The sequence below is a fragment of the Ciconia boyciana genome, chromosome 1 (assembly GCF_034638445.1).
Source record: "Ciconia boyciana chromosome 1, ASM3463844v1, whole genome shotgun sequence".
Taxonomy (NCBI): Eukaryota; Metazoa; Chordata; class Aves; order Ciconiiformes; family Ciconiidae; genus Ciconia; species Ciconia boyciana.
In genome coordinates, this window is record NC_132934.1 from 203084781 (window position 1) to 203103505 (window position 18725).

General features: G+C 36.7%; 1 protein-coding gene across 11 annotated transcripts; it reads left to right on the forward strand.

The window, feature by feature from the left end:
• Positions 1-7: 7 nt before the first annotated feature.
• KBTBD3 (kelch repeat and BTB domain containing 3) lies at positions 8-17598 on the forward strand. Of its 11 annotated transcripts, none has more exons than XM_072850618.1 (5): positions 8-273; positions 1095-1164; positions 7340-7685; positions 8847-9094; positions 11945-17598. In XM_072850618.1, exons 4-5 carry the CDS (start codon positions 8871-8873, stop codon positions 13563-13565), a joined length of 1845 nt encoding a protein of 614 aa, XP_072706719.1. In that variant the 5' UTR covers positions 8-273; positions 1095-1164; positions 7340-7685; positions 8847-8870; the 3' UTR covers positions 13566-17598. The 11 variants fall into 11 exon arrangements, 10 of the variants coding, with proteins under 10 accessions (XP_072706719.1, XP_072706720.1, XP_072706721.1 ...); XM_072850625.1 differs by lacking the exons at positions 8-273; positions 7340-7685 and having other exon boundaries at positions 556-1164; positions 11945-13019; positions 14848-14908; positions 17363-17598; XM_072850619.1 differs by lacking the exon at positions 7340-7685.
• Positions 17599-18725: the final 1127 nt, after the last annotated feature.

Below are 18725 nucleotides of genomic sequence, written 5' to 3' on the forward strand. Positions count from 1 at the left end.
CGGTATCAGAATGCCCTATGAGTGACAGGGGAATGCGCCGGGTATCGGCTTATCAGGGGAAAGGCGGTGCCTGCAGCTGGGCTACATTGCCGTCAGCGAGCCCAGAGAGGAACCCGCTCGCGGGGGTGGGCGGGCTTTCACCTGGATTGACGGCCGGGGAAACCATTCCGAGTGCAAGAAGCGGGAGAATGACACCGGAAGGAACCAATCTGCTGGCGCTGCTGCTGCGGAGGGTGGGCCAGAATGGTCGGGGAGCTGCTGGTGTTGCTGCAGGTGGGTGCGCGCTGTTCGGAGGGAGCGCTAAGGTGGGGGACTAGCTCGGCCGGTTGCGGAGAGGCGGCAGCGCTGGAGACCTCCACATCCCGTGGCCGGGCCCCGCGGTCGCGCTGTGAGAGGAGGAGAAGCCCTTTGCACCATCCTGCCTGTCCTGTCAGAATTAGTTCTCCCTTAGAATGAACTGAGACACCGCAGTGCGCATGCGCGGGCGCCCTGGGCATGCTCAGTAGCGGCACTGATGCCGCTGCCCTCCCTTGGGCGGGCGGGACGAAGGGTGGAGGCCATGGCGGTGGCAGTGGCCGTTTCTGAGCCTGGCGCTGACGAGCTGCAGGGGCGGGCGGGGACCGGCAGGGACTGGTGTGGTAGTGCGCTGATGAGGTTGGGGGTGGCTGATAACCCGGGTCCTGGCAAAAAGAACGTCATTTCCTTGTAACTTCTGGCTGCCCCCGCTTTATGCGAGACAGGGCCGCGGTTATCTCGTTGGGGATAGTGTCCGTTGGGAGCTCTTCGTGGTACCGTTGTATGTTAACGGCAAGTGATTCCTTCCCCTGTCTCTGGCCCCATCGTTGCCATTAGTACATCCATGCTCCCGAAGAACCGTCTCGGCCCCTGGTAGAGCTGACACATCCCAGGAGCTGTAGCAGCAGGGGTGGCCTCTGTGCCTTCCCTGGACTTGCTGCTTTGTATTGACTAGAAAAGAGGAGACAATTGTTAACACACCAGATGCAAAGTACTGCATCACCCTGGTTTGATTCTGGCTCCTAAAGATTATGTCCAAACAAAAGCCTTTTATATCCTGTGCTCTTTGTTCTGCTAAGAACTGTAATGGTTGTCAGAACTGGATTCCCGTGTGCCCTCAATTACGGTCCATCTGAAAATCATCAAAAGGTAATAATTTTGTTTACCCTTCGGTTTTGAAGTTGGGCCATGGCTAAAAATGTGTTTGAAAATTTATGACCCTTCTTGTTTCTTGCCTTTAGAAATATTTATGCTTTAACCGTTCTATATTGACCACGTACAAATGATGCAAAAATACTTAAAATTACATTATTTCAGGTATTTCTTTGAATCTTTCATTGGGTTTTTTTTGTTGCTGTTTAGCATTCCCAGCTCCCTGTTAATGTGAAAAAGTGCTGTTTCTACACAGGCCAGAAGAACTGCTGTCTTTCTGCCTAAAATAAGTCTCAGTTATAACTGAGTATAGGTTGGTCTTTGCAAAATATTTTAAACACAGAAGTAACATTTGGGGAAAAAAGCGTTTCAGCAAGGAATCAGTAGTGTAATTCACTTATTTTTTAATATGATTCCCATTTTTCTTCATGACTTACTCAAGTAAGGCATGTCATACATACTCCCTTATCTATTGCCCAAAGACAGAGACAAAGTTAACTGACAGCAGAGGAGGATTTAGCACAGTCAAAAAAAACCCTGGGAAAATGCTGACCAATATCAAATTGGAGGTGATGCTTACGTTTCAAGCACTGTATTCTGCATGCTTTGAAGAGGAAATTGTGGCCATATCTATATTTAGTTACAGATATGTGATAATACTAATGGAATGTGGATCTTTCCTAGTTCCAAAAAACCCCTCAGGTCTGATTAATAGGTTTGACTTGTCCATACTTTCTACTTAGAGAGATGTAAACATGTAGCAGTTTTTTTCACTAGTGGATTGATTTTTTTTAAAAAAAATAAGCATCAAGTGTAAGTGCAAACTGAGGTTCAAGATGCACTGTATAATATGGAATATAATTATGAATATATTCAATATAAACCCATGTTTATTATAAGTAAAACATGCTATGATGATAAGCTATGCTAAATTATTCTATAAGTATGCTCAATATTGTATGTATGTTTTGAAAAACACACATATTTTAATGACATACAGAAATGACAGACTACAGAACCCAGTAAAAGCAGTAATTTCATCTTCCAGAATTTGCAGTTATTATTTTTGCCGGTATAAGAAGTACAGCATGGCATTTTAATTCATTTTTTTTTTTTTCTGAAAATGAAGATTGTAGTTCTTGAACTTTTTTAGCTAAGAAAATAATTTCCAAAGGAACTTGATGAATTTGAGAAATTTAGTTTTAGGATAAAATTCAGTCAGTTTGAGTTCTTCTGAGTGATTATTTTCTTTATCTTAATGGATTCATGTGTTTGTGAGAGGATATGCAATTAAAGATCACTGGTTGCAGAGAGGGAATTTTCCACTTTTAGAATGCCTCCAGGAATCAGTGCAATTTCACTGCTTCCTACTGGTACCATGCTTTTTTTTTTTTTCCCCATGCTGGTTTTTTTCAATCACTTCTAAAGAGCCCAAAGCTTCAAAGTCTCTGTGTCACCTTTCCTTCTTAGAATACTGTCTCAACATGTATTATTGATAAATGCCACTTTTGTGGATTAAATGTCTCGGAATGTCACATGCATCTTTTTTGATTGTCTAAAAATGACTGACTGAATATTAGTTTTCTCTGAAGTTCAGTTATTTATGAAAAAGCTGTGAGACTGAGTTGCACTGAAATTTCCAGACAGGAACCTGGAATTCCGTTACTGTCTGTTTTCAATCTTAGACAGTCAATGACAGTCAAAAAAATAATACAGTCTAAAAGTACAGAACTTTGTACTTAGTATTTATAATTTAATTACATTTCAATCCACTCTTGTCTTTTTAGTCAGCAATTAGAAGTGTCACCAAATGCTTTACATACCTGTTCCATTCATACTCATCTTGCTGAATATTAAATTAGGTGCTGTTAAATTAGACGCGTAGTGGGGAGTGGTGTCTTTAAAAATGGTTAACAAATTACTAAATTCTCCCCCTTTAAATAGATAAGGAGTGAAAATAGCAAATCATCTTGATGGGTATATAGTAGACTTAATAATATAATACTTATTTTTAATGTTAGATTTTAAAATGCTGACCCTGACCTTTTCAAAACTTACATTAACTGTACAGTTAAGTTTTGTATGAAAAAAAAATCTAAAACTTCTCTAGAGAAATGTATAGAATTTCTTTATCTTCATTGGTCTTAATTCTTTCTTCCTTGGTACATAAAGTATGCTGTAAAATACCAGCATTTAAGATTTCTCTTTTTTTAAAATCCTGCTGTCTAGTAAGACATACTATCCAAGGTGGGAGAAGCCTAAGTGACAAAGGTCATGTTCTCTTGAATAACAATTTATTTCTCATAAGATATCTGCTAAGAACTATTAAGAATTAATATTCCTCTTTTTTTTAATTGGTGAGAGAGTGCTGTACAGAGAGTGCTGTAGCACAGGTGTATTGGCTTTGAGATAAAGCAGATAGATTGTTTTACAGTTGTTTGTAAATAGTAAATAAATGTTGAGTTTAGACTGCTTTTGCCAGCTACATTGGTAGAGAGAGAACATCTGCACACAGAATGTTACTTGTACTGTCTGAATGCATACATGCTTTGTAAGATTGGTGTCCATTGTGCTGTGAACAGTCTCGGGCTTCAGTCCCATTACAAAGGTTCGGTCATGTTTATTGTCAGGCAGGCATGGATGGCCCTAACATGCTTTTTCTGACAAAGTGCTAACTTATGTATACACAATACTTATGTATGCTTAACACTTTCGCAAAACAACATCCCGTAGGCTATTACAAAGTCACATATTTTTGTATATATATTTTTCACTTACTATTATACAGTGATAAAAACAGTTTGGTGTAAGTCTTCCCCAGTGTCAGTCTGTACCCTGTGTCCTCATCTGGGTGTTCAAGCTCCATTCTTATTACATAGGCCCTTGCCCTCCCTTATTTAATAAATTTTACTCTGTTATTCACTTAGAATTAATTGCACATCTTACACCATTCTGAACTTCATTAGCATATTTAAACTTCTGTAACCATTTTATCTGTCAGTCACAGCACCTAAGGCTATTTTGACTTTCAGCAAAAGTGTTTATAAAATGTACTTTATATGAGTATGTTCTGATCGATGCTCTGGTGAGAGCTACAGTAGACCCCACACAAACAAAAGTTCATCTCTGCTCAAAGTTCACCCCACAGTTCTGTTTGCTTTGCTGTTTCAAATCTGGCAGAATGGATGTGAACACCATTTCTAGGAGGCATATTGCACTGGTTCTTATTTTAGTGTATGCCTGTTGAGATATTCTGAAAATGGCTGTCCTGGATGTTTTTGGACTCCTGTATGAGTTTAACAGTATGCTGTCTTTACAGTCTCTTATTGTAATATCTAGGATTCAACAAATATCCAGGTTATGAAATTGATACTCGAAAGGGCAGCTGGATTTTCCAAAGGATAAGTATAAACAAATAAATTACACATTTCAACTTCTTCCACATACAGAATTATAAGTACATCTAAGAAGGATTGTTGATGGTACCAACTAAAAGAAAATCTTTATAACTATGTTATGTCTTATAACTATCTTTGGAAAGGGAACATTAGCATTGGTGAAGTAAAAAAATTCCTCTAGAAATTCAGTGAGTGGTTTTTGGCAGCTGTTTGCTTGATATATTTAAGTATTAAAGTCAGTTAAACATTTGCTTGTAGCTTTTTACCAAGGGATTAGATACTACTAATAGGAGTGTGTGTGTATATCATATTTTGACTCTGGGTTTATCAGACCTCTCAGTGTGGTTACCTAGCATCTGGATCAACAAGCTCATTATGTTTCAGGCTGCTCCATCCCTTATCATCTTGGCAAAAGGCCAGTGTTAAAACAGAGGGGTCTTGTGAACAACAGAACTAATGAGGTCTGGGTCCTTATTAGTGGACTTTGTGACAGACCATAAGAATGCACGTACCCTTAGTGCTCCCAGGTGGTCCTGTAGTTCATCCACTGTAATGACCAAAATTACCTTACCATCCCCAACCTCCTTCTGTTCAAGTGCTAGCTGCTTTGTGGCCATACAGAGGCTGGCCATTTCTTGCCACTTAACTGTCAGGTGTGCAGAATGCCTTGCCCCTCAAGTGGAGATCTGTACAGATAGCTTTGAGAGGAAGATATATCTCCCCATTATGTGGGGTTGACCTTAATAACTTTGAAGTCTGTATTGAATTTCACCGTAATGGCCAATGGGCCACTTGTTGATGTGACTTTCAAGCAGAAAAACAGGGCAAATGTATTAATTTTAAGGTGGTTTGGTTTTGGAGGGGTTTTTTTTGTTTGGTTGTTTTGGGTTTTTTTTGTATTTGTGTTTTGTTTTGTTTTTTTCAGAAAACCAGGCTAATAGCTAGCCAGGCATTTGCCAGTATAAGATGTGTAAACGTTCAGTATGTGAGCAGAGAAGTTTTGTCAAGTGGTAGGGTAGCTTGAATTTGGTCACATCAGAGAACACATCTGATCTCACCGCAGGCAATACCCAGTCACATACGCCAGTACTCTGGGTCTGATGTGTCACGTTAGAGGAGATGCTGGAAGCCTGGTTGTGTGGCAAGTACCCGGTGGCTCAGATGATGGAAGAGGGCTTGCGTATATAGCCTTTGCCTGCCATGATAAGAAGCTGTATGGCACACAGCCATATGTAAAGAAACAAAACTAGGAGATTCCAACTCTAATGAACCTCTACTGGAGTTTGGTTCTTGGTAATCCACGTAAAGACAGACTTTGTAACTGGAATCCCATGGGAGTAAATGGAGCAAATATAAGGAGGCTTGTTTCCCAGCTTTCCTGAACTCCAGACCTATGCAACATATGTCTGCACCCCCTATGTTTTCTACCCTTTGTCAGTAACTTGATCAAATATTTATAAATATAACTATTGATTAATTCATATGGCTTTGTAGAATGCATGAAATAATTATAAATGCTAGTTGGCCTTGTTTAACATAAGTTTTAGCTGAATTGTTAAGATATTTTGGAGGGCTCCGAAATCATCAACAGATCCAGTAAAGTGGTAAATTAGTACCGAAATTATCAAATAAAGCAGGAATTGGCTACAAGGGAGATGAGAATTAAATTTTTTAATATTTATTTTTTTAATGGAGTGGAGGGGAGGGTGAATTAGGCTAAGCCATAGCACAGTATTCATTAGTATCTTCCTTAATGATGGACAAAAACATTAGAGGTACACTGCTGAAATTTGCTTTGAATAACAAGTAAGGAGACACTGCTATTACAGATTAGGATTAGGATGCACTGGGTGACCTGCAAATTGGAGTAGTGAGACACTGATGAGATCTTAACCATAATACTGTACAAAAAATCTGATATCAGTGAAAGAAATCTGAGATCAAACTGGAGTGGATGAAGAGAAAACTGCAAGAAATAATAAGGAAAACAAAAATTCAGTCTTATAAATGGACCTTTGAAAGTTTGATAATTGTTCATTCTAATAGAAGTCGAGAGAGGATATCAACACTCTTGATAATTGTGAGTGAATAAATATACAAGGGAAAAATGAAATCAAATGACAATTTTGACAGAAGAACAAATATATATAAGCATTAATAAATTGATTGTGTAATTAAAAGAAGGTTTGCAGTCTTGGCACCAATGTACTGGGATAGTCTTTCTGTGGAAATAGTGGTGGTAAAAGAAAACTTCCTGAAACATAGATTGCTTTAATGAAAGTGATTATGTGATGTCTTTGTCTAAAATAGCAGAGATGGACTTGATGGCATTAGATGTTTCTGTGTTTGTTATACAAAGATGAATATTACTCAAAATTGGTAATTTTGCCTACAGAAAGCAAGTAGTAGGTCAGAGCTTGCTATAGAAATTGCGTGTAAAAGGAGAAACACATCTACTATTTATTATCAATTCCAGAATTTTGAAAAGGTTTACATTTCCTTTAGAAGAAGTGTTACTTTACATGATGCCAAATAAACCTTGAAATTCACTTACTTTTTTTTTAAGTTTCATTCAAATGTGGGAAACTAATTTTACTGAAACAATTCTGCTTTTGAACATTCAGTCTTTTGAGGAACAGGCTCTTAAGTTCATAAGAAAAGGGTATTCTAGAGAATTCTGACATACAAAAAAGCTTTGATTTATGGAAGTTGGGGTTTATGAGGCCATACATTATCAGAATAAATGGTGGTCTTGTTCTTCTGTATTTTCCTAGTTCCTCAGGCTTAGAATGGAAAGAGTGAATACGTGAGATTGTCTGGCCATGGGAAGGAGAAGATGCCTGCTCCAAGGGTGCCAGTGCTGGCAGCAAGATCAATGGATCTCTTCTATTCCAGGAGACATGGAGGTCTATTTGTGGTTGGAGCTACCTGACTAGATAAAGTATAGATCAGTCTGCTATGAAAGTACCTCCCATGAAGAAGACTGCCTGATGGCTTAGTTTGCTCTGAATGTATCACGTTATCAGATAAGCCTTTTCATGAAATTAAAACCCCAAACCACTATTTTTCTGGTTTCTCGGTTTGGCTTGGAATTTTTTATCCCCTTCTTTGTCAATTCAGGTGGGCCATTATCTGTTGCTAATTTTAATTGGAATTGTGGAAGCAGAATCCTGCAATAGAAAAACCTTGGAATGTTTCCTTAAGCTTTAAAATAGGAAAGCTTGACACAAATTTGCAGTAAGGGCAGTTTATGCATCTGTAGCAGTATAAATAGCACTTTAAATAGGTGTAAATAAAATATACTCATGTTTAAAGTTTCTTTATGTTGTCAAAGTGGAGTAAAATATTTCTAATGTAAAAAATAGTGAAGCCCAACTTACTGTACAAACAATGCACTTCAGTATAGGGATTTTCACCAGAAAAACTTAGCTGCTGAAAGGGAGATTGCACTGTCTTAAATAGGTTCTGAAGCCAGTTAATTTACCCCACTGTAAATGAAGCTCACAGTGTGCAGCATAAGCTGCAAGCAAACATACAGCTTCATAGCAAGACTAGAGGTACAAGATAAAATCAGTATCAATTGACTAAACACTCAAAGTTGCACTGTCACCAAACCGTCTCTAAGTGACCCCATTTGGTAAGCCCTAGCAATCCTGTGATTAGGCCAGGCTGTCAGTGTTTGTTTGTATTCTGTTATTTTAGTCTGGAATGCCTAATGGGAATCCACTTAGAAAGTAGTCTAGTAGCCTGTATCTTCCTTCCACTGTAAGCTGTAGAAAGACCATTGGTCTGCTTTGAGTTTGGGGGTTTGTAGTATACTTATAGGCCTTTGGGAATCTGAAAATATGTAACAAAGTTTTCCTTTTCCATCTTCATTTCACATCAAATTGTAAGAGTTTGGGGATTTTTGAGGGTAAGCCTAGGGCTAGTCTTTCTCTTAAATGACCATTAAAAATTTTAACACACTCCTTGGTGTGCTTCCTCTGGACTTTATTGAAAAAATTCCTACAGGTGGGTACTATTTGTAGAGTTGTTCTTTGATACATGTCAGATATTTTACTTTTCAAAGTGCTATGTGTATATATTTTGCAAAGTAGAAGTTTTATTATCAAATTAAATTCAATGTAAAAGTCACTATAACACAAACTTAGAACTGTGCATAGGACTTACAAACCAAATTCAATTCTGGGAAATTTTTGTTTGTTTTATGGTACATTGATTTTAAATTTTTTTTAAAAAATAGTAAGATTGTCGAATCAATTACTTATTTTTCTATTTCAGTTTCAGGAATAGATTGAAGAAACCATGGCCAATCAACGGGATTATATTAGCAGACCTATTTGCAATGGAATTTCTGTTCCTGAAAATAAAATCAATTCCTTAGTGGCTGAAGGTCATGGACAACAAATTCTAAAAGTACTACAAAAGTTCAGAGAACAAAATATATTTTTTGACTTTAAAATTCTTGTGAAAGATGAAATAATTCCTTGTCATCGTTGTGTTCTGGCAGCATGCAGTGATTTTTTCAGGTAAACCTAATTTTGGCATGAGTTTGCAGGAAATGGATTGTAAGTTCTCTGGGAGGGAGGGAAGGAATATAATTACAAATATTAAAAACATAAGTCATCACAACTGACATATGTCTGCAGAGTTTTGAGCAAAGTGTTCAAACATCATATTAAGGATAGCAAAAAAAAAAACCCCAACCCACCAAAACAAAACTACAGTGTTAGATGCCTAACCATACCCCAAATAAATCTGTTTGTATTTCCAAAGTGACATGACTCTCTGAATTTGAGATTCAGAGAGTAGACTATACTCTGAAATACAAATGTCAAACTATAAGTGCATGGTTCTGCTCTTAGGTAGAATTGACACAAGTTGTGTATTTTTAAGACTTCTCTGTTGCCTGTATCTGTACTTGAAGGTCTGCAAGGGTATTGTTTGGCTTTGTATGGGACAGTGTGTACTTTGACACATTATATTGTGAAACATAGATGGTTGATTACAAATATGTCTTGCATTGAGCAATTGTGGATAAATTGTACATGGTTTTGGAATGGGGCTGGATTTTGTTTCTCGAAGATGAGTGGTCAGTATAGTAAAGTTTGTCTTCAGAGGTATTTAAACAGATCTTACATTTTTTTCTAAACTACAATTTTCAGCCTTTCAGCATGAAATGGATCTGTGATCTTCCTTCTAGTGCTTAAAGCTATGCATTCTTAAGGGACAGACAGATCATTCACATACAGGATATTAATTTATGAAGGACCTTGCTAACTTTTTTATTAGTAAGGCTCAAACTTGCAATTCCACACTGAAAGTCTGTTTCCAAATAGACTCCTTAAAACACAAAGCTAAGATGCTCTAACAATGAAAAAATGGGCTCCTGGAAATGAGTTAATGAGCTTGATTCAGTTGCCCTTATATAGGTGACAAGTGTTATTTTCAAATGGCCTGGAGCATCCTACGGTCTGTGGGAGTCTGCCATATATGACAGAGGACATGGGCTAGACGTGTTCTTAGGACTACTGAAAAAAGAAGAAATGCAGGTGAAATAAGCTATTTCTCCACTGTAGCAGCAGATTTGTTTTTTCTCTGAGACACCGAACTACTTGCATTTCAAGTGTTTACTGCTTGACAGCACAGAGATGCTCTGGTAGAAAGGAATATCAGGATGAAATAGCTTCCAGTGGTAATTTTTAGAACTCAAGTTAAGCACATGGTAACATATGTGGCATTTTCACTACCTACAGGCTCTTCAGGTTAAAATTTGCCAGGAGAGACCTCTCCCTGCGTGTAACCGTTGATAACAGCAGCCATCAAATTCATAAGTTGTCCTGGAATGGAAGGCCCATTTACTATCTTCAAGGAATAAAAAGTACCTAGGTCCAATAGATAAATTTTAAAATGAAATATCTTTTGTCTTCCTTGGCCTTTGGACTTCTCTTAGTTTTGGTTTCATTGTGTAAACGCAAGATTCAGCAACATTTTTCTCCCTACTTGTTAGCTTTCAGAATCAAAGCCTTTGCCTAGATTGCTCTCCTTCTACTAGTATTGTTCAGTTGCTATTTTACTCTGTGATTTAGAGATTTGTATCATAGCTCTTGGGTTAATGAGGAAAGGATTCTAAGGATCGTCATTTAGTATGCAAAAAGGTCTTTGGGACATAAGTGTCTTATTGTAATTTTATGTCTTGTTCAGGAGATCAGACAAGTTCCTGCTTTACCTGATGTCCACTTCCCAAAGAGTATGCTATACACAGTGATTTTTTTTTTTTCCTCTTTAGCTTCATAGAAGTATGGGATTTTAAAATCACATACCATACAGATACTAATTGTATAACTGAACTGTGATATAATACTCTTTTTAATAGGAACTATCTACGATGTATTAATAATCCAGATTATATACTTAGGATTTGATGATTTATCTAAATCTTTTTCCACTGTCATCTTTTGTCAAATTCAGAAGCCGTTGCTATCACAGCCTGATGCTTAGGCTCTGGGAGGGTAGCACAAGGGATGTTACAGCACTGTTCTGTTGCCAGCACTTACCAGCTTGAAAAACTTTAATTATTTTATCTTGCCATGTTAGATTGCATGAAATAGTTAAATGTTATTACATACTTAGTAATAAAGTAGTCAAAGCTTTAATAAAATTTGCACAAATCTACTGATGAATAGTTTGTTCCACGATTTCAACCATTGTCTTTGTATTCAGTCACAATCTACTTTCTGCACAAGTTTCATTCTGTCATGCAATCCTATGTCAAAACTTCATTTTTTTCTGACATCTGCCTGTACCCATACATCTATCTGTCAACTCTAAAGCAAGAAGTAAGTTTCCTCATGTTTTTTCTCCTCTTTCACCCCTCGCCTGCTTTTATTACTGAGGAATGCACCCATCATCCATCCTCCTGCCATTTGCTCAGCCTGCAATTTGGAAGGCCTTTTTCACTTAAATTTTCTGTATTCATCCACAGTGCATGACCTAAATCATGGGGCTTTTTTACTATATATTTTTTAAATCAGCCTTTCTTTCTCAAGCTGTTGAAACTGATGCTGCCCCGAACAATTTCACATTTTCTCTCGTATTGAGAGCTGCAGACTTCATCGCTCTCTGTGAAAATCCATACAAAACACAGGTGCTGCTATCATTTTTACAAGCCATCACTTTGAATATGTTATCACCACTCCTTTTTTCTTCAACCATATCAAGCAAATGTATTGTTCTTACTTATGAGAACCTCCACATTTTAGACCTATACAGCCTGCCCACCTTATACACCCCGATTATCTCCTTCCTCTCACATCAGTGTTCTCTGCTGTTTGCCAGATCTTTAATTTCTGTGTGTATCTTCTATATTTTATTCACAGAGCCATGTTTGAAGTTAATATGAAAGAACGAGATGATGGCAATGTTACTATTAGTAATCTATCACCCAAGGCAGTGAAAGCTTTTCTTGATTACGCTTACACAGGAAAAACAGAGATAACAAATGATAATGTGGAAATGCTCTTCCAACTGTCGTCATTTCTTCAAGTTTCGCTCCTTTCCAAAGCTTGCAGTGACTTTCTAATAAAAAGTATTGATCTTGTGAATTGCTTACAGTTGCTTTCTCTATCAGAAAGTTATGGTTCCGTCCGCTTATTTGATCATGCACTAGATTTTGTACAGCACCACTTTTCCTTGCTGCTCAGATCAAGTGATTTTTTGGAGATGAATTTTGAGATATTACAAAAATGTCTCGAGGCTGATGAACTAAATGTCCCTGAGGAAGAATCAGTGTTGAAAGCTGTTCTTCAATGGACCAAACACAACTTAGAAACACGACAGAAATATCTGCCTAATTTGATTAAAAAAGTGAGACTGCACCAGTTACCTGAAAAGACTTTGCAGGACTTTCTACATTCTGAGGAACACTTACTTAAGAGTGCCAATTGCTCAGTAATAGTCAATGATGCAGTTACAAGTGTGCAAAACTTTAGTGGACTGTTTCCAGATGCACGTCCTTCAACAACAGAAAAATACATATTTGTTCATAAAACTGATGAAGATGGAGAAAACAGACATACATTCTGCTACAACATCAAAACAGATAAATGGAAAGAACTACCACATACGCACATGATTGATCTTCCAGGGTCAAGTTTATCTAGCTATGGAGAAAAAATATTTATAACTGGAGGATGTAAAGGGAATTGTTACAGGACTGTCAGGCTTCATATTGCTGAACCATTTCATGACGCCACTGACCAAACCTGGTGCTACTGTCCAGTCAGCAATGAATTCTCCATCGCGTCAGCTATGAAAAAACCGAGGACAATGCACACATCTGTTGTAACCTTAAATCAGCTGTTTGTAATAGGTGGAAAGACCAGAGGAGCTCAAGAAACCCGAAGTCTTTTGGATGTAGAATCCTATAATCCTCTTTCCAAAGACTGGAAATCGGTAAGCCAATTACCAAGAGGTATCTACTATCCAGAAGCAAGCGCATGTCAGAATATAATATACGTCCTTGGCTCAGAAGTAGAGATTACTGATGCCTTTAATCCATCTCTTGACTGTTTCTTTAAGTATAATGCTATGACTGATCAGTGGTCTGAGCTCGTAGCAGAATTTGGGCAATTTTTCCATGCAACTCTAATCAAAGCTGTTCCAGTGAACTGTACATTGTACATATGTGATCTCTCCACCTACAAGGTCTACAGTTTTTGCCCAGAAACCTGTGTTTGGAAAGGGGAAGGATCTTTTGAATGTGCGGGCTTTAATGCAGGGGCAGTTGGGACAGAAGACAAAATTTATATATTAGGTGGTGATTATGCTCCAGAAGAAATCACAGATGAAGTTCAAGTCTACCATAGTAGTAGGTCTGAGTGGGAAGAAGTTTCACCAATGCCAAGAGCCTTAACTGAGTTTTACTGTCAGGTCATTCAGTTTAATAAATATAGGGACCCATGGTCATCTGTACTGACAATTTGCTCTGGAGAATTTTGAAACTCCTGAGTCAAAAGAATCTATTTAAATGCACAAGTTTTAGAACAGATTTTTAGGTATTAATTTACAGATGGAAAAATATGTACTGTCTTGTTTAAATCTTCGGTTTAAATTGTATGCTATAGAACTGCTTTTGGAAGAGTCCATTAAATTGTCATTCATGCTAGTCATTATATAGAAAGTATTACTTAATTTTATATGCAACTCTTCTCTGTAATTATCTGAATAATTTGCAAAATGATATTACTTTTCAAAAAAGCATAGTCATGAGGAATTCATTGTGTAATATGTGCCATTATTTCTGTAATATTCAGTTGTCCCAGTAGACAAATTGCTGAGTGAGAAAACTGACTGTGATACTGTTTTCCCTATGTAACTGAAGTTTAAAAGAAATCTACATTAATGTTGCTTTAGTTAGGTTTTTTATATTCATAAACCTGTAAGAGGAATTCATTGTCAGCTTGATCTTATTAGAATGACCTTAGCAAGGGCAAGAGCCAAAGTGACCTTCACAGCATTAAAACCAGGTATCTGACTTGAAGAGACTTGATAATTCCTATCATCTTACTTCAGCTCTTCAGTTATACCAGGTTTTCTCCATCCTTGTGCCTTAGTAGTAGCTGTACTTCCTGTTTTCATCCCATTAACTGTGGCAAGATAAACTTTGATAACATACTGCAGGGTGGGCAAGATTTCTACAGGATGGATGATTCATGTGGTATCTTTGCTTCAGTCATGCTGTTAACTAAAGAAAAAATACTTCAGGATGTTTTCTAACAGAAGTCTTCCATCTCTGAAGTCTCCAGTGCTACCTACTAAGCAGCCACTAGGCTGCTTACAGCAGCAAGCTGTAAAATAAATTTTAGTTGTTGCTTCGGTTAACTACGGGAAAAGTTTGTATCTTGTCATACATCAAATACAAAGTTACAAAAATAAATCCCCATATTTAAAGTCAAAGTAAATAGTATTTCTGAGGTGAAATAATTCCTTTTTTTAACTTCTATAGTGGTTTAAATGAATTAAAACACTTTATCTTGTACTTCATGGTAATTTTTAGGTATTAAAATATTACATGGTAAACACTACATAATATATTGCTTGATAAACTTTCAGTAGTCATCTATTATAATGTTAAAATTGTAATGGACTTTTAGTATTAATATTAGTCTAGGCATACATTGTGAAGTAAATTTGATCTCATGCATACAAAGTGGGACCTGTGTCTGACAGAAGGACACTGAAATTAGCTAGGTTTCATAAATTCGTTTGTAATCTTCCACAGCCTGAGAATTTTCTTTCCTACCAGCTATTTGGATAAGATATTGGGAGTCCTTATGTTTCATGTAAGTATCGTTTAAGCAGTAAGGTTGTCTTATGTCAGACAGAATGGTTCTAAACATCTAAGCACATCTTTTCCAAGCAGTTTAAAAATGAACAAAATTTAGTGAGGCATCTGAAATGTCTTTCACATGGCTTGAGACGACCACGGCAAGTTCATTATCACATCACTACTGCATGTACTTTTTGCAAAACTCAAGCTCACTATTAATGCTTAAAGCTTAATATTGCCTAGCAACATACTTCTGTTTTAAACAGTAAACAATGGAAAGTTCCAATTCTGTGATTGACTCTAATTTGTTATCAGATACCTTTATGAATTTAGATAACATTTACCATAAATATTTTCATGAGGATGTAAATAAAAATTATGCACATTGGGAGAACATATAAATAGAGTGGAACCCTCCCACTTAATAATTTATTTGTATTAAGGTGTCTGTCAGTTCTGTAGAAGTAAATAGCTTGTCGTTAACAGTATTTCAGGCAACTTCCACAATTATTTTGCTCTTTTCATAGTGAGTCTCCAAATCATATTACAACTACACTTAGCTAGGTAACCTTTACAATAACCATACTGAAATGCAAGCATTTTTATATTGGAACACAACTACTTTTTGTTAGTGCAAAGCAAATGTATTGAATAGTTTAGGAGAGATGGAGAATACTATTCCTGCTTACTGAAACATTAGGAGAAAAATAGACATATAGGAGAACAGTAGTTTTAGCATTAATAAGGTTACTCATGGTAGCATAGAGACTTCACTAATCTTTAATTATTGCAACTTGTCACTTCATCAGAAATACAAGGCCCAGTTCTCCTCTGCTCGTGTTTTTGTGTTGTTTTATACCCGAGTAATATGAGTATGCAATTTATGCAATGAGAAAAGTAACATTATGCCCATAGTAAATGGGTATAAATAGCTATGCAAATTGGAAGAGACTAGAGAATTGCGAGGTTTTTTTAATTGCCACTGTCATGACCAAATTGCTGGGTCACATAAACAGCAAGTGAGTCAGTCAGTATTTCAGGTGATGCTCTTTTCTCTTAAGTTTTTCCTTACAGCAAATTTTTTTTGGCAGTCTTCCATCCAGCTACTTGCTATATGTATAAGCCTCTGGCACATGACATCAGACAGAGCAATGACGTATGTGGTAAATTACTCATTATTAGTATATACATAGTGAAAACTGAATGAAGCTTAATTTGGAAAATAGACACGCTTCTTTAATATTGTATGCTATATTTGCACAGGAACTAGTGTCAGTTCCCAGTTTGACAGATCATTCATGGATTTCATACGGCGTTGTGCTCTCTTACTCAGTGATCAGGAAATAATGTAGTAGTGTCAGTTACTTTATACTACTGCTTACAGAAAAGTTACTGTGAAATAGTACGAATTTTCTTCAGTTATGTAGGCAAGCCCGCATTACAACTCTCACAGAGGAAAAAAAGGTCGTTTGCCACAATTCCACGTACAGAGAGTTAAATCTGATAGCAGAATTGAGTGTAGAAGAAGTTGTGTTATAAAGTCATGGTTAAAAACAAGGCTTTATTATAGAATTAAGGGCCTATGTTCCAAATCCTGTAATTAATCGCTAATGATGTAAGAAATCTCAGCGAAGTTGACTACACTACTCAGAATAATATGGATTACTTGCATGAGTAACTGCTGTAGGTCTGGATCAAATAGATTTTTCAGTCTACACAGCTGTTATGCAATTTTAAAAAAAGTGACAAAATTAGTGCAAAGCGAGTTTTTCTACATCTTTTCTGACTTTTCAAAGCTCACAGTACTTTATGAAAAAGTAGTACCGTCCTCTAAAAATAGTTGATGACTAGATTAATGAGTACCTATGTTCTCACTGAAATATAGTAAGATGTTTAAAACATACAAATTGCATGTAAAGATATAATCTACTATTTGCACTTAAACGATGTAACCAAAACATTTCTTATAGTATTCTATTATATGTCACAACACATTATAAGCATGACCAGTATAATACACATGAAGATAATATATATTGTATGTGGGATTTTAATATCCAGTAATGATTATATTGGATAATCTTAATTTTTAAAGAATGCTATCAAAACATTATGGCACTTTGGTAATATTATCATACTGGTTTAGTTGTTATAATAAATATCAATTATTCAGGTGTTTATATTGATTATGTTTGCACAGACCTGATGATTATTATTTATGTACTAATGAATTTATTTTCTGTATTCTAAATACATTTGTCGTAAGTCAGTTTACTGCTGTTAAAAATTCATTATATTCACAAAATGGAGTAGATTTACTGGGGCAGATTTATGTCTGGTATTACTCCGTGAAGAAAGCTGTATACCTCCTCTGATAAGTAGTAGGTAGTAGGTAAGGTATAGGCTATAGAATGTGCTGTCTGCAGTTCGTAATGTGGAGTCTAATTTTGGATGTTTCTGTTTGTAGGTGACCAACAGGAGGCAGCATAAGATCTATTTTAATTAAAACAGACTGAAACCAGGGATGTATTTGACAATATTTATAGCTGAACATTATGCTCAATTTACTTTTTTTCCCTTCTAACATCCAATAAAGCATAGAGATCGGTAACATTTTGCTGCTGCCTGGGCTCTGCTGATCTGTGGAAAGTATGATACTACATGTTTGCCGAGATGTTCATTCTTTTGTGAAATAAAGCACCAAGCAACTGAATCCTTCTCAGGTGTGATTTTTTTCAGTGAGTTTCAAAATACAGAGAATCTACAATGTTTCTAATGAGGTTAACTACTTTTTTTTTCTTTCTTTTTTCAGCTGGAGAACATTTTCAATGTTAGATTATATCCAAGGATGCAGTTAGCATGCATGAAAACTGCAGCGAGAGGGGTTTTTTTAATTATCTTTGGACCTTGTATTTGTAGATCCTTTGTATATCAATTTGCTACCACACTCAATTTGATTTAGTCTCCTGAAAAGTTATAAGTTTGCCATTGTAAAGTACTCATTTAAATTGGTATCTTTTTTATTAGATCCATCTAGCTCAGATTGATATATGGCGGGGGGGGGGGGGGATAACAGTTTAAGTATTCCAAATGATTAGGTATTTATTTTGACAGAAATGGGCTTCCATACTACTTAGAAGTGGCATTAAATAAAAGGAGATATAAGCTACTTAGTCTAAAATTCCTGTGCAAAGGGTGCAGAAATGGCATTAATACAAAGTGAGGGAGCCCTGTGTTGTCTTGTATTCTTCCAGAATTTAAAATTCTGTGACCTTCAAACCTCTGTATGGATAAAATAGAGTTACAGCAATGAAAACTTTCCAACACTCCAAGGCCTTGGCCCCACAGCTAGCAAAAGCTATTTGGAGACATGTACAAAGCGTTCCAACAGTGTTCACAATGTTAAAAGCTTATATTTAACAATGAAGGGATTAACAGACCAAATTTGAGAGCTGTAGTTGTGTAACCCTGGGTACAATCAGAAGAAAATTGCATCCATGTGTTCTACAGATCCATGGAATTCACCATGGACTCGCACAGTTTGTATCTGAAGTAGGCCGTATGGCAGGGCTTTTCTCATTGTGATCAAAAGCAAGGAAGCAAAGTCTAGATTTAATGAATAAATTACACATAAATTACACATTTATTACACATAAATTACACATAAATTCTAGACAGTTCACGTGAACGAAGGAGGTCCAAGGATTTTTGTTGGAGGAAGCTGGTATATACGAAGATTTTTCATGTGTGACCAATAGCCTCTGTAATAGTGGAATAACAACAGAAAGTAGAGCTGTTCTGAATTATGTGCACAGCTACCCCAGGAAATC

Excerpts from the sequence above, each read along its gene's own strand:
- KBTBD3 (XM_072850618.1), top strand. The coding sequence starts at position 8,871 with ATGGCCAATCAACGGGATTATATTAGCAGACCTATTTGCAATGGAATT. Across the intron at positions 9,095-11,944 it reads GCATGCAGTGATTTTTTCAG|AGCCATGTTTGAAGTTAATA; the intron begins GTAAACCTAATT and ends TTTTATTCACAG.